The sequence below is a fragment of the Lagopus leucura genome, unplaced genomic scaffold, assembly GCF_019238085.1.
Source record: "Lagopus leucura isolate 7727_CA_CO unplaced genomic scaffold, USGS_WTPT01 Super-Scaffold_100012, whole genome shotgun sequence".
Lineage (NCBI taxonomy): Eukaryota > Metazoa > Chordata > Aves > Galliformes > Phasianidae > Lagopus > Lagopus leucura.
The window spans coordinates 17477879-17491396 of NW_024962267.1; the positions used below are offsets into that span (position 1 = coordinate 17477879).

Sequence of the window (13518 nt, forward strand, 5' to 3'; positions counted from 1 at the left end):
CTAATTTAAACCAGAAAGTTCAAGGACCTGCCACAGAAGGGCATCCTGGCAAATGTTTTTTCACGTTGAATCTCAAGGCGAGTAAGAACCCCACAAACTCCCACTCGAGCCATCTGTAAGGAGATACTTGATGATTTAGCTTAGATTGGCTGCATCCTATATTTGTGCACTACTTACTGCAAAAGGAAGGGGTCCTACACTGCTAGCTCAACAGGTCCCCTTTGCTTTGGTGAACTTAAAGTCTGTGAACTTCACTATTCAAGCACCAGAAGGCCCTCTTGAAAGGAAGCACAAAAATAATTTCATCATCTCATTAAACAACAGACCTTAAGAAACCTTGGTATGAACGTTGACGAATCTTCTGCATGCTGCATTTCAATGCAACTGCATTAAAAGCTGCATTTTCTGATGCATCCAAGAACAAAAACCTCCCAGCTTCCATCAGATAACACATCTATCTCCCTAATGGTCTCCTCAGATGGCAACCATTATCAGAACACCTCAACTTTTAGTAGCTTCCCTCCATCCCATTATGTAAACCTAAGGGCTTAGGAAGAACAATATATGTATTCACATGCATCCAAAGGTATCTTTTCAACTGCAAATAGGTTTAAGTATGTCATTTCCCAACCTTGGGCAGAAGTTTCTGTTTAGCTGTTTCAGCCAGGTGGTGTGACTACTGATCTACAGGGTTTGCAGTAGCTTGGTGGTGAATTCCTTTTCAGACTACTACAGAACTAGTTTTACTTCTCCCCACTAGTACTGAAAAACGACAGGAGCCCATATGGGAAAAGTGACGGTGCTTTGATCCTGAGACATTAAAGTGGGGAGCTTAACGTCTCCCCATTGGAGCTCAAGACCAAGTAACCTATAAATATCATTCTTCTCATCAGCATTCTCACTGAAAAACTTCTAATCTACCTTTAAGACACTTAGAAAGGAGGTAAGAGATTCTGGGAAAATAGGTATTTTCAGAGAACAGTCAAATAATGGAAGCTTAAAGCTATACTGAGTGTGAAACGTACCATATACTGAAGTCTGGGTTTTAGTGCAGCCTCCTTTGGAATGACAAAAGGAGAGCTCTGAAACACCTCCAGGAAATACGAGTCATTAAAATGATATAATAAAGAATTCTTTCAGATTTCTCTAAAACCAATGAAGAAATCGCCCTCATTTTTATCTAAGCAAAAGTAATTGGTTTAGTTATACCACCATTATAACTGAATAAATTTTCATTTCGTTGTATTTAGGAACACGCTTCACACACAGCCTACATAGTTCAAAGTTCTGTGGATATCCAACGGCTATTAATATCAAATATTCTACAGCATACTCATACATATTTCATGCCAAAATAACACACTGCTTTGCTCTACTGGAGTGTAGACTACAGTCAAAAACATTTATACTAAATTATTGCCTACCTTTAGGACAAATGTCAGTGCAGGGCTTACACATCTTAATACCGTTTTCTTCAACCTCCATCTTGGAGCTTGGACATGCACGGACACAAGAGCTGGAATCTACCACAAAGTTGTCTACAAAGAAGATATTGGGAGAAAGTGAACCACCGGACTACACAATACTGGAAGAACATGTTTTTTGATTGCACGATGTCAGTACATGTTATTTACCTTCATGCTTATCGAGACACTTCTGAAAACAATGAGCAATTTAGACCCGTATTTGGTGACTCAGGAAGAAACAGTTCTCTTTCACACACACAGAACTGTATTTGTGGGATAATGCACCGCATGGGACAACGGCAATTATTTCAATTTTGCCTTGTAAAACAACTGCCAAAGGAGATATAGACTGATTCTACCTGATTGAAAGCTTAATGAGGTCGAGAAGAAAAAAATAAATCAGGAAGCTCAATGAAGTATTTAGACAAAGAATCACATCCCTAAAGCAGTACATGGCACACCAGTTCTGTTAAAAATAAACAAAGCTTTGACTTCCTTAGATGATTCACCACTCTTATTAGAGACAGAACGAAGCTGTGACAGTCCCCACCTCAGCCTACTGTCAATCTGAACTTCACTGTGGAGATTCAAAATTTGGATTTAGCATTGAGTTGAGTTATGGTTCAGTTTATTACAGATCATCCAGGTAAATTACATTTAAAACAATGGACAATGCAACTGGAAACATTGGTGGGAACAAAAGGGGGAACAAAAACATGGTCTCTGTTTCCTAACTAAAACGTCTGTACCAAAGACTGCATCAATGACAATCTGCAAGGAAGTATTTTGTTCTTTGCCATCCGGCTGGCATTTCAGAAGCACGTGTCCTTCACATGCACGGGATTACTGATTTTAATCTCCCCCAGCTACTGTAATTTCACTCATGGCATTGTCAGTACGGCAAGCTTTTTTCCCCACTGGGAAAACTGCTAAGGAAAATGTCTGTGGTAACTTTATGTCAAACCATCGTGATTCCAAGAAAAGAGCATCATGAAAGTGTTTGATGCCAGATACTACTGCTGGTAGACTGTCAGTTCTGTTAATTACACGCATTTATACAATCCCTGAACTAATGCAGCATTTTGGCATTATCTTAACAGTTCATTTCTAAATCTACACGGGCCCTTTGAAAGCATGAATGCAACAAGTGGTCACTGTGGAGACAGAAACTCAGCGAATTCCCTTTTTGTAAAAGAAAAATCACTCCAGCACACAACGCTTGGAAAGCGTCAACGACCCAGAACTCTGTTTCTACTTAGCACACGCCTAAGCTTTTGCAAGATGCAGGCGCACACAGGGTGATCTGAGGCTCTGCACTGCTCACTTCACTCTCCTCCTCTGGCTGCTCCACAGGGCTCCTGAAATGCAATTCAAAACTTCCCATGGCCGTAGGAGAAGAGAGCCAAGGCAGCACTTACGTGGGCACTTCTTGACGCAGAAAGCCCCGTACGTGTACTTGGCATTGTGATTATGTTCCAGTTGGAAGGTAGTAGGATTGTACACGAATGTCTGGGGGCACTGTGTGACACACGCTCCGCTATCATTGAAATTCATGCAGGCCTGCAAAACGGGAGGAAAGAAAAAAATCAGCTTGATTAAAGCATACAGTTGGTTGTGTAGCTGTTTTGGTTTTTAGTTTCACTGTCCTGACGACTGTTCAGAAACGTTGCAACAGGAGGGAACGCGATGCATAGCCTTCTAACCTCTATTTTGTCTACACAGACTTCTTGCTAGGACGTTGGCAAATACATGGCACGTGAAAGGAATTCTCAGAGACCCCTTAATCTAAAACACAGCTGGCTGTTACAGCATTTCCTACAAAAAAGTAGCAGAACTCCAATTTGTTTCATAACTATTGTTACTACTAGTAATCAACTAACTCACAACTCCATAGGACTAAAGCTGCCAGGAGCTAACAGTTATTTACCACAGTTCATCTAAACAAATGCTAACCACTTTTCTTTAGAGGTCCAACCTTTTCACTTCTTACAGCCTCAGTCCGAAGTCCAGCTGAAAACTGAAATTCCCAATTAGAAAGCAAGAGGGATCAGAACTTCTTTTGAGTTAGCACAGGAGGGGGTCATTTCCCTAAGTGCAAGTTTAACAAGGTCAGTTGCTTCACACACTGGGAAAAGAAAATAGGACTTTGTATCACTTAGCATTCAAGCTCAGCCACCCACAGCTGCCAGAGGACAGGGCTCTGACAAATGAAGAGGCAAGCGTGTGGTTAAAGAGAGTAATAGTATGCAGGAAGAATAGTTGGCCATGCAGGGATGATAATGAGCAAGGTTAAAAAAAAATAATCACAAAAATCGTGGTGTTCTTTATCACTACACCTCTTGTCTGTGGTTTTAATCACAGCTTACAGAAAACCAGTGAAGTAGCAGTCACAAAGCACACCACCAATGCCTAGTGTCAAAACTCATACGAATACGAAAGCTGTAGCCTGGCTTGAATCCTCCTAGCATCTTAAGCAACCGATGCTACTGGATTTTGCCCACCTACCCTTCATCCTTACCAAGAACCGGATAGAAAATCCACTCTGTGAATAGAGTTGTGTCATTTTTCTGATTTCAGAGCATTCAGCCTGGTTCTGTTGTGCTTTTTCAAGTTTTAGATCCAGTTTGATTTTAAATACAAGATAAATATATATATTTATCTTTTTTTTTATATATATATATATAAATATTTCTAAAACTTTATTTTAGCATGTTTGCTTGCAGTTATCTTGGACGACGACTACTGTCCTGCTTTTATAACTGAATATCCAAATGTCTGTATGGCAGCATATGGAGGAGGCTAGATAATTTCATGAAGAAGTGACACCATATTTCAAGCAGGATGCTGTTACAAGCTGCCCTAATATGCTGAAGAGTTTTTAGGGTTTCATAAGCTCTGCTTGGCTTATTAATAAATTCTGATTTAGTTCATTTTCTCCTCATTTTTTTGTATCCACTGTCAACTTAAGAAATACTCTATTATGTACACAACAATCCTCCTAGCAAATGCATAAAGTAAAACATGCCAATACTATTTTAATATGGAACTTCTCAGGAGAAGAAGAAAGTTGGGAAGTTTTACTTCTTGACTGTAATACTTTGTAATCATTTGTAATTGCTTTCATAATGTAAGCAAACATCAGGATTTGATGCTAAACACTGCTAATATGGGAATGAAAGCACAAGAATGTACACCAGGAAAAACTGAGTTGTATCTCTCGGTTGAGAACTAAGCACAGTTGGTCATTGCCTAAAGGGTTACACTTTTCACACAGTGTGTCACAAGCAAGTAATGACTCGCCTTGAAAATTGTCTGACCCCTGCTGAATTTTGGTTACATCGCTCTGGGGCCAGAAGTGAATGAAAGCAATGCTCTGGGTATTTCTCTGCTGAGTCAGAAGATGCAAACTATCATGACTTCTAATGTACATATTCCTATAATTGCCATTATTCAGAAAATCTTTTTTCTTTCAGGCTGCAGTACTACAGAACATGGCCAAACAAGATGTGGGCTCAGCACTTCAGCACTGAGAATGTTCCTCGACTACTGTATGACACCAATAAATCTTTTCTTTACACATTCAGATTACATGACATCACGGGAAGGAATGATGTTTCCACAACTCTAGTCGAAACCAACCAAGAAGTTCCAGCAAGCTTTGGATCACAGAATCAGAATCATAGGAGCTGGAAGGGACCTGTGGAGATCACCTAGTTAGACCCAACTGCTAAAGCAGGTTCCCTACAGCAGCTTGCACAGGAACGTGTCCAGCGGGGTTTTGAGTATCTTCAGCCTGTAGTTTCTCTGGGAGCTTGCTCAAGGGCTCTGTAACACACTTAGAAAGTAAGTTTCTTCACATGTTCGTAAGGAATATCCCGTGTTTCAGTTTGTGTTCACTGCCCTTTGTCCTGTCATTGCCCTCCTCCACTTCACATCTGCCACTTGAATTTTTATAAGCATTGATAAGATTCCCTCTCAGTCTTCTATTCTCCAGGCTGAACAGCCTTAGGGCACTGAGACTTTCTTCATAAGAGAGATGCTGGATCGTGGTCCACCTGTTCTGCACCAGGATATGTGGGTCCCTCCCTGCAAGCTCCTTTCTACCAGTAAACTCTACTGATGCACATGGTTATTCCTCCCCAGGTGCAGGACTCTACACTGGCTCATGCTGAACCTCACATAGTTCCTCTCTGTCCAAGTCTCCGGCCAGTCCAGGTCTTGCTGTCATGTGAGCCACTCCTCCCAGCTAAGTATCATCAGCAGACTTGCTGAAGGTGCACCCCTTCATCCAAGTCACTGATGAAGACGCTGAACAACACTAGGATCACCATGAGCCACTCACCTGGAGTACCAACACATTTGCAATTTGACCATAGGTTGGGAGGGGTCTTAAAGAACATCCAGCTCCAAATCCCTGCTGTGGACAGAGCTGCCACTCACCAGGTCAGTATACCCAGGGCCCCATCCGATGTGGCCTTGAAAACTTCCAGAGATGAGGCATCCACAGCTTCTTTGGGAAGCCTGTGCCAGTGCCTCACCACTCTTTGAGTAAAGAACTTGCTCCTAACATCTAACCTAAACTTCCCAACCTTCAGACTAAAGCCATTTCTCTTTGTTCTATCACTCTCAGATCATGTAAGAAGTCAGTCTCCTTCCTGTTTGTAAGTTTCCCTGAAGAACTGGAAGGCTGCAAAGAGGTCTCTCCAAAGCCTTCTCTCCTCCAGACTAGACAAACCAAGCTGCCTAAGCCTGTCTTCGTAGGAGAGGTGCTCCAGCGCTCTGATCATCTTTACAGCCTTCCTCTGATTCTGCTCAACAGCTCCACAGCTTTCTTGTGCTGGTGACTCCAAGGCCTGGACATGAAACTTCAGAATAGGGCCTCGTGAAAGCAGAGTAGAGAGGAACAATCAGCTCTGTTGCGCTGCTGGCCATCTCTCTCTAGGAAGAGCCCAGGATACAGTTGGACTTCCAAGCTGCAAGAGAACACTGCTGGCTCATATCAGCTTCTCATTCTCTTGGGACCCCCGTGATCTTCACCACAGAGCTGCTGTCAAAGACTTCTCCCAGTCTGTACGCGTATCTGGGACTGTCCTGACCCAAGTGCAACACTTTGCATTTGGCCTTGTTGGATCTCATTTGGTTCACAGGGGCCCACTCCTCACGCCTGCCCACGCCATCCTTCCTGCTCTGAATCGACTGGACCACTCCACTTGGTGTTTTCTACACATTTTCTGAGGGTGCAATATCACACTGTCCAGGTCACTGGTAAAGAACATTGAAGAATGTCTGTCCCAAGAGAGATCCCTAGGGGACACCAGTCATCACAAGCCTCCACCTGGACACAGAGCCATTGACAACAAGCCCTCTGGCTATGACCACCCAATCACTTATTTATCCACCTAATCGTCCAGTCTTTAAATCCACATCATCCCAATTTAAAGATAAAGATACAGTGTGGAGCCATGTCAAATGTCCTGCACAAGTTCAGGTACATGACATCAGTTGCCCTTTTGTCCATCGGTGCTACCATTCCATCACAGAAGGCCATCAGACTGGTCAGGCACGATCTGCCCCCGATGAAGCCATGCTGGCTGACTCAGATCACCTCCTCATCTTGCATGTGCTTCAACATAGCATAGATCTCTCTTTTCAATACCGCCTGGCAGGTTTCAAGAGGAGCTCACCCGAGTTGACTGGTATTCATCCCCTCCATCACTTGGGTATCTCTGAAGATCCACTTCTTTGAGCAAATTCTAATTCTAATTCTAAGCTTCCTTTGGTCTAGGTTTGCTGCCCTTGAAAACATCAGCAAAACCTGCCTCTGCAGCACAGAGCAGTGAGCTGTATGTTTTTTGAAATCAGTGTTGGTGGCTGAAGCTGTTTACACTGTTACTAATACGTAGTACAAATGAGACAAATTTGGCTAAAGGTCTGCATGTACCAAAAAAAATGTCTTCTTTTGTCCTTTTATCTTAAGAATACGTAGCAGAATACATTTGAGGCAGAATATTTTGAGAACCGCTTTCCTTCCTAGTATGGTTAGTAAAAAAGCTGTGTTTAAATCCTGTCTGGCAGTAATAGGGAACATCTGTCATGAAGAAGCTAAATTGTAATCCTGACTTCCAAATAAAAAGTGCGTTGTGCAGTAATAAAAGCCATACTCGAGTGTAATGATAAATCCATCTGAAAATTCCCTATCACCTCCAAAAAAATTATAGAAAAGCAAAAGATAAAAAACACAGAGATTACCATGTTAACGTTTCCCAATCCGTATTTACAAATCTCAAATCTGCTAATGGGTAATATTAAGCAGATAAGTGATGCCAATATAAAAACATTAAATGTTAAGAATCAAAATCCGGGAGTGTGCATGCAATGCATTCAGAGGGGCAAAACTGTGAGTTTCATGGGTTAAAGCACTAAAAACATGCACTGTGTCTGGCAGGAAGAGGAAAAATGAGAAGTCTCACACATACAAAGCAATCAGTGTCTTTGGGTCCGGAACAGCCTCCAGCGCACTCCCGGTGGCAGCAGTCGCTGACGTAGGGCCCGTAGCACCGTCCATCACACTGCTCTGCACACACTGTCTTTGTTACTAGGAGAAGGAAGGAAAAACGATCGTGTCAGAATCAGAACTGAGGAGACAGCTCTTCAGCTGCACGCTGAGGAAAACAGGCTGAACAACCACATACTGTAATAAAAAATAAAATCCACTAAACTAAGGTTTAAGGTAATTTTTTCAACTAGTAACCGTTTCCTTCCAGGATACCTCGATGGTATCTTCAACAACACAACACTGCATGAAATTCTTCCTTTCTCGTCTTTTAGCGACATGTACACTTGGAAAAATCAGGTGGAAAACTAATTTCAAATTACTGCAGTTTTACCAACAGCTACGGATGGACATGGAGCAACAACAACAAATGACAAAGTAACAGCAGAGCCCACCTGTTCTGAATCAGCTTTACCCTGCAAAGAACTGCCGAAATTGAGAGCCAAAAACTGTTATTGCGGGCAATCCATTTCAGAAATAGGCAATGAGGTAACAGAACAGAGCACAACTTTCAGGCTGGAGCACATCTGGAATTACTGCTCGCTTTTTTCCTAGTAACAACCTAGCCTTCATTCACAGGCATACAACTGTACCAACCAGCAAGCATAGCAAGTGGAGTGGAACCATACAACAGGGCTTAGTCTTGGGCAAAGAACGGTCAACAGGTGGAATATCTCCCTCACTGCAGCTACAGCCTCAGACTTTATTTTACAGAAGAAGAAACTAAAGTTTTCTGTGGGATTATACCAACCACCACCGACAGAATGTGAGGAAGACGTGCCGTCAGCTGTCTTGATAAGGAGCAGAGATTGCTGCACTTCTGTAATTAACCTCTGCTAATTATTTTGCTGAAAGCATTTCATTACTTCTCTATTCGAGAGGACAGAGAAAGCAAAACTTGCTTCCCTCAACAGCACCCACCGATCCCACCTTGCAGGCTTACAGATTTTTGCTTTTTCTTTAATTGCACTAGAGGCCCACAGCTTAGGAGGCAAATTTCAGGCAGATATAATTAACAGTCTCAACTAAAAAGGAGGGGACACGGCGGCACACAGCTCAGCCGCTTACCAGCGGGACGCTGATAAAAAGCATTCCTGTCTGCCGCCGCTCCACTGCAATTTAATGCTGTGCTTACATCTGGGAAGTCTTGGTGCACAGCACCTCTGTGCAGAAAATTAGTCCGAGCTACCTAATGAGCTCAATTATCATTTCATCCCCCGAGGGCCAGCTGCTGCTGGGAACCACGATGCCCACCAGGACGCACAGCCGTGCTTCTCTGTGGAGAAGGCTCCTGGCAGGGTGTTAAAAGAGCGAAAAGAAGAGCTTCAGCTGCAAGCCATTCCAGAGTATGCTTCCTCCCAAAAAGCAATGACATGCAGGAGCACCAGGACTGACGTGGAGGAGCACAGCCTCTTTCAGCACTGTGACTTCAGAAAGTGCTTCCCCGCTTCCGATATGGCACTGGTTGAATGCGGCCCCTATGGAGCTGCTCAGATTAGGGCATGGTTTCAGCTCTCCTGAGGGCTAGAAAGTTATAAAGCAGCCTGCAAAATCTACAGTTGCAGTCAAGGCTTGTTGCTGTTCTTCCCTAATTGTTTCTGTTATGTTTCTTTTACTGGGAAAGCAAACAGTGCCAACAGAAATGCCAACATTTCATTGTAGGAAAAGGCCACAGCATACCTTATTATCCCCTGCATGCCGTATTTGCATTACAGCTGCTGCTGAGGGCCCAGCTCTGAGGAGGAGCTGTCAGAGAACCTCTGTGGCACCACGCAGGCAGACAGAAAGAAAACATCTTAGCAAAAGAGACCCAATCTTCTGAAGGACTCACTCAAGGCAGCTCACGGCAAAGGTGCTTCCCCAGGACAAAACAAATACCACGCTATCGTTACAAGTCCTGAAACCATCTGGCTGTTCAGATTCCAATAACAGCTCAACAGTTCAGTTCCTGCAGCTGTTCTAATGGTGTCATGCTCGTGGTCTTGACAAAATGTGCCACGCATTGGAGCTGGTTCCTGGGGGGTGAGCAGAATGCTGACTGTCAATCTTCACTGGTATTTCACTCTAATAGCAAAACACTGTGTGAGGCATGGGGTGGAACGGGCACTTCCCGTGTGTGTGCAATTAATTGGCCTCTTTTATTGTTTCCCTTCATCTTTAATTATGTCGGGGCACTATAAATCTATGAAGGGAAAAAGGGGAAGAAAGTGAAATCAATGAAAAAGTCTTACGAACATGCAAAGTTATTAGTGAAATACAAGGATTTTAATTAAAGATGCTGTCTCCAAGCAAAAATGCTAGCTTACCCTGATTGATCTAAGCTGCCGATTCAGCTCTTTCTTTCTCCCCCACCAGGCTCCCGCCTGCCTTTTGCTGCTCTAATTGGGTACTTACTGCATCTGCACCTTCTTTTTTCTCAGCAACATCAGCTGCACAAAGACTGTATAAACACAATTATGCCCAGGCCAAGCTCCTGTACACACACACAGTCACACAGAGTTGCACATTTGCTGAATGTTTGCGTTTAGAGTTTGATTTAAAGGCTTTTCCCCTTCTTTGCATTCCCTTAGTGGGCTTGTATTTTAATTGGAATTCTTCTCCTTTGGTTACATTCCTCTAGGACAAAATGCATAATCTGTCATTTTAATAAAATAATACACTCCGTTTATAAAAGTTGCAATTTCTTCTCATATGGAGATGAAACAAATACTCCAAAAAGAAATCAACAGCAAAAACAGTAATAGTCCAAGCACAGATTAGAAAAATTGACCAGTAACTTCCAAATGCTTTTGTTCTTATGTTTAAGTGGTTTACATTCTGTATAGCAAATGCCCAATACTAGGTGAAAAACAGATGCTTTTTATGCTACTCCACATCAGCCTTTCATGACACGGAGAGAAAGAATACTCTCCAGTTTTTGTTTCAGATTAATATTTACTAGTTTTTAATTATAAAAGAAAAATGGATGGTTAACTGCATAAAACACTACCCTGAAATTATCCAACTCCTGCTGGATCAGGTCATTTAAGATTTCCCATTAATAGCCTTCTTCAATACGTAAGTTTTCTTGTCACATTTAGGGAGACATGAGGACAGAGCTAGATGCAGGTGGCGTTTCAGATAGAGAGACATACATATGGAGAGACATAGCTGGAAGGCAACACAAGACAGGTAGATGATATTCATACAAAAACAAAAGGATATTATTTTTTTCCCCCATATGTAGTTTGAAATGAAAGACAGGGATTAAGATCTTTTTTTTTTTTATCCTTTTCCCAGGAGAATAATTTAAATCTTATCATGGGAAGGGGGCTCATTAGAATTTTTTGCTTCAGTGAGTGCATAAAAAAGTGAAATTATTAAATGCAGACAAGCTGCTGCAGATGAACAGAACAGTTTGACACTGGGAAGCAGTACTGCTGAATGCTCTCTTAAAGATGCCCATCCCCAAGGTGACCAGGTGAAGGTAAACGCAATGTTTGATACCACTCATCTCATCTCCAGCTTGTGTCGTTAATGATACTGAAAGCCAGGCATGTCTTTTAAAGTCAGAAATGAAGGCAGCAAAAGCCTAACACCACTTGGGTTTTTATGAGTTCCTATTCATATTCTTTGTTTCAGATGGTTTTTTAGAAGAACAAGTTTTGCATAGCTGCAGAAAAGAACTGCTCGCTGCCAGCCCAACAGTCAGCCTTTCTGTTCAGTCCTGCTTTTCACTTAGAGCGTGAGGTCAGGGTGGCAAAGAGAACACATACAACCAAAAATTAGCTCCTATCTCTGACCATAGGAGAACGCAGGGAACTACGCTGACAGTGTGCTTCCAGGCAAAAGGATGTAAAATAGTTCTTTCAAATTAGAAATGTGTGATCTGTGCATCTGCCTGGAACTCAGATAACATGTGCCTACCCATAGTTAATTATTTTGAATCCGTGGTCCTGCCTTTGCCTATCCCCTCTGTTTAGACGAGAGGGCAGTCACTGTGAAGGAAAAGAGAGCTGTCACTCTGGGAGCAAACCTACCGTGCAGCTCTGCTAAGCTCCAGACTCCACAACACTGCAGATAAGTTTTGCTCTCCCTGGTATTACTACATTAATCCACCAAATCAGCTCACTTATCTGAGAGCAGTGCTTTGTGCAGGTTGAGATCATGGGAGCCGATCCTACTTGAACAGCCACAGAGTCCAGCTGGCCTGTCCAATGCTAAGAAGGCTGGAGCCTTTGCTGGCTGGAAGAAAGGCCTGAGCCAGGACCAGGTCGCCCTTATACAATGTAAATGCCAGGGTTTTGCAGTGTCCTCTGATGAGATAACCACATGATGCCCAAATAAGTCTACCTCTGCTGGGGAGAATAACAGAGATAGATAAACAAGCCTAATGAAGCATCATCAATTAATTCTAATCTGGCTGTGATATAAAACCCTTGTGGGCAGCTAGGGTTCTGTCCCTTTGCTCTACGTACTTGAGTACATAACCCTGACGTAATGAGTGTTCTCTGCAGCAACTTCTTTGCAGCATTCACAAAGGCCACCAGCACAGAGAGGAGATGTGCGAGCTCAATTCGGACAAACAAGAACATGCTTCATTATACATCTGTTCCTGCAACCTGTCTCAAAACAAACTGATTCACACCCACAAATGAAGTTCAATGTGAAATAGTAAGACGTGAACATGTAAGCTTTAGGAGAACTACAACTGCCATCAACTTTGCCAGCAGCATCAAGTGATGCAGCTGAAGAAGCACCCTCCGGTGTGGCAGAACATCTCTGTGCACGCACATCTGTTGGCTGTACTCTTCGTGATGCCACAGACAGGTTGGACAGGATTTCCTGATCGTGCTCACCCCTAAACCATTCAAGTCAAACTATTTACCATTTCTTACTTGCTACAATTTATTGCTCCAGTTATTGCAGGGGAAAAAAAGAAGAAAAAAACAAAGGAAAAAAGGTATGGTTGCACTGTTTCTACTAGTTCCAACAAAAAGGACAGACGACACTGGGCTAACCCAAGATCAAATAGTTAGCTGGTGTGCTTGCATTTAATCCCTCCCACCACAAAGCCAAGGAAGCGAGCAATGGCCAGAGCTGTGCTCACTTCAGGGAGGTATCAGCAACCACTTCGTTAACTCCAGTAAACCCAACCAATTTCTATCATCTTAAGTTTGATAGAAAGAAAATGTAAAGAACACTTCTATTCCCACAAGAGGAAAAAAAAAAAGGAAGAACTTGTAGGAAAAGCTCTCCATTTTCTCTTCTTTTCTATTTGGTAATATTTTGACTGCACTTACAGCTCCTTAGTGCCTTTCTGGGGAAACTGGAAGCATGCAAGGAAGAAACTCTCAACATGTTCTTCTTTCTTACTCATTTTAATGCTCTCTAAATTCAAGAGGACAGACATTGTGAACAGCCCTTCACTTATTACTTCCTTTACAAAAAAAAATAAAATAAAATCATTATTCTCTTTCAGTATAACTCAACTACATTCTGAGTTATCATACAGAGAAC

General features: G+C 42.5%; 1 protein-coding gene across 5 annotated transcripts in view; it reads right to left on the reverse strand.

The window, feature by feature from the left end:
- The window catches only part of ERBB4 (erb-b2 receptor tyrosine kinase 4), a 503190-nt gene that overhangs the window by 148416 nt on the left and 341256 nt on the right, over positions 1 to 13518 (reverse strand). For all 5 annotated transcript variants that reach the window (XM_042875078.1, XM_042875077.1, XM_042875080.1 and 2 more), the window contains exons 6-8: positions 7943 to 8061; positions 2885 to 3026; positions 1425 to 1538 (exon numbers count right to left, since the gene is read on the reverse strand). In XM_042875078.1, coding sequence (XP_042731012.1) covers positions 1425 to 1538; positions 2885 to 3026; positions 7943 to 8061 — 375 coding nt within the window. The remainder of the gene's footprint in view (positions 1 to 1424; positions 1539 to 2884; positions 3027 to 7942; positions 8062 to 13518) is intronic.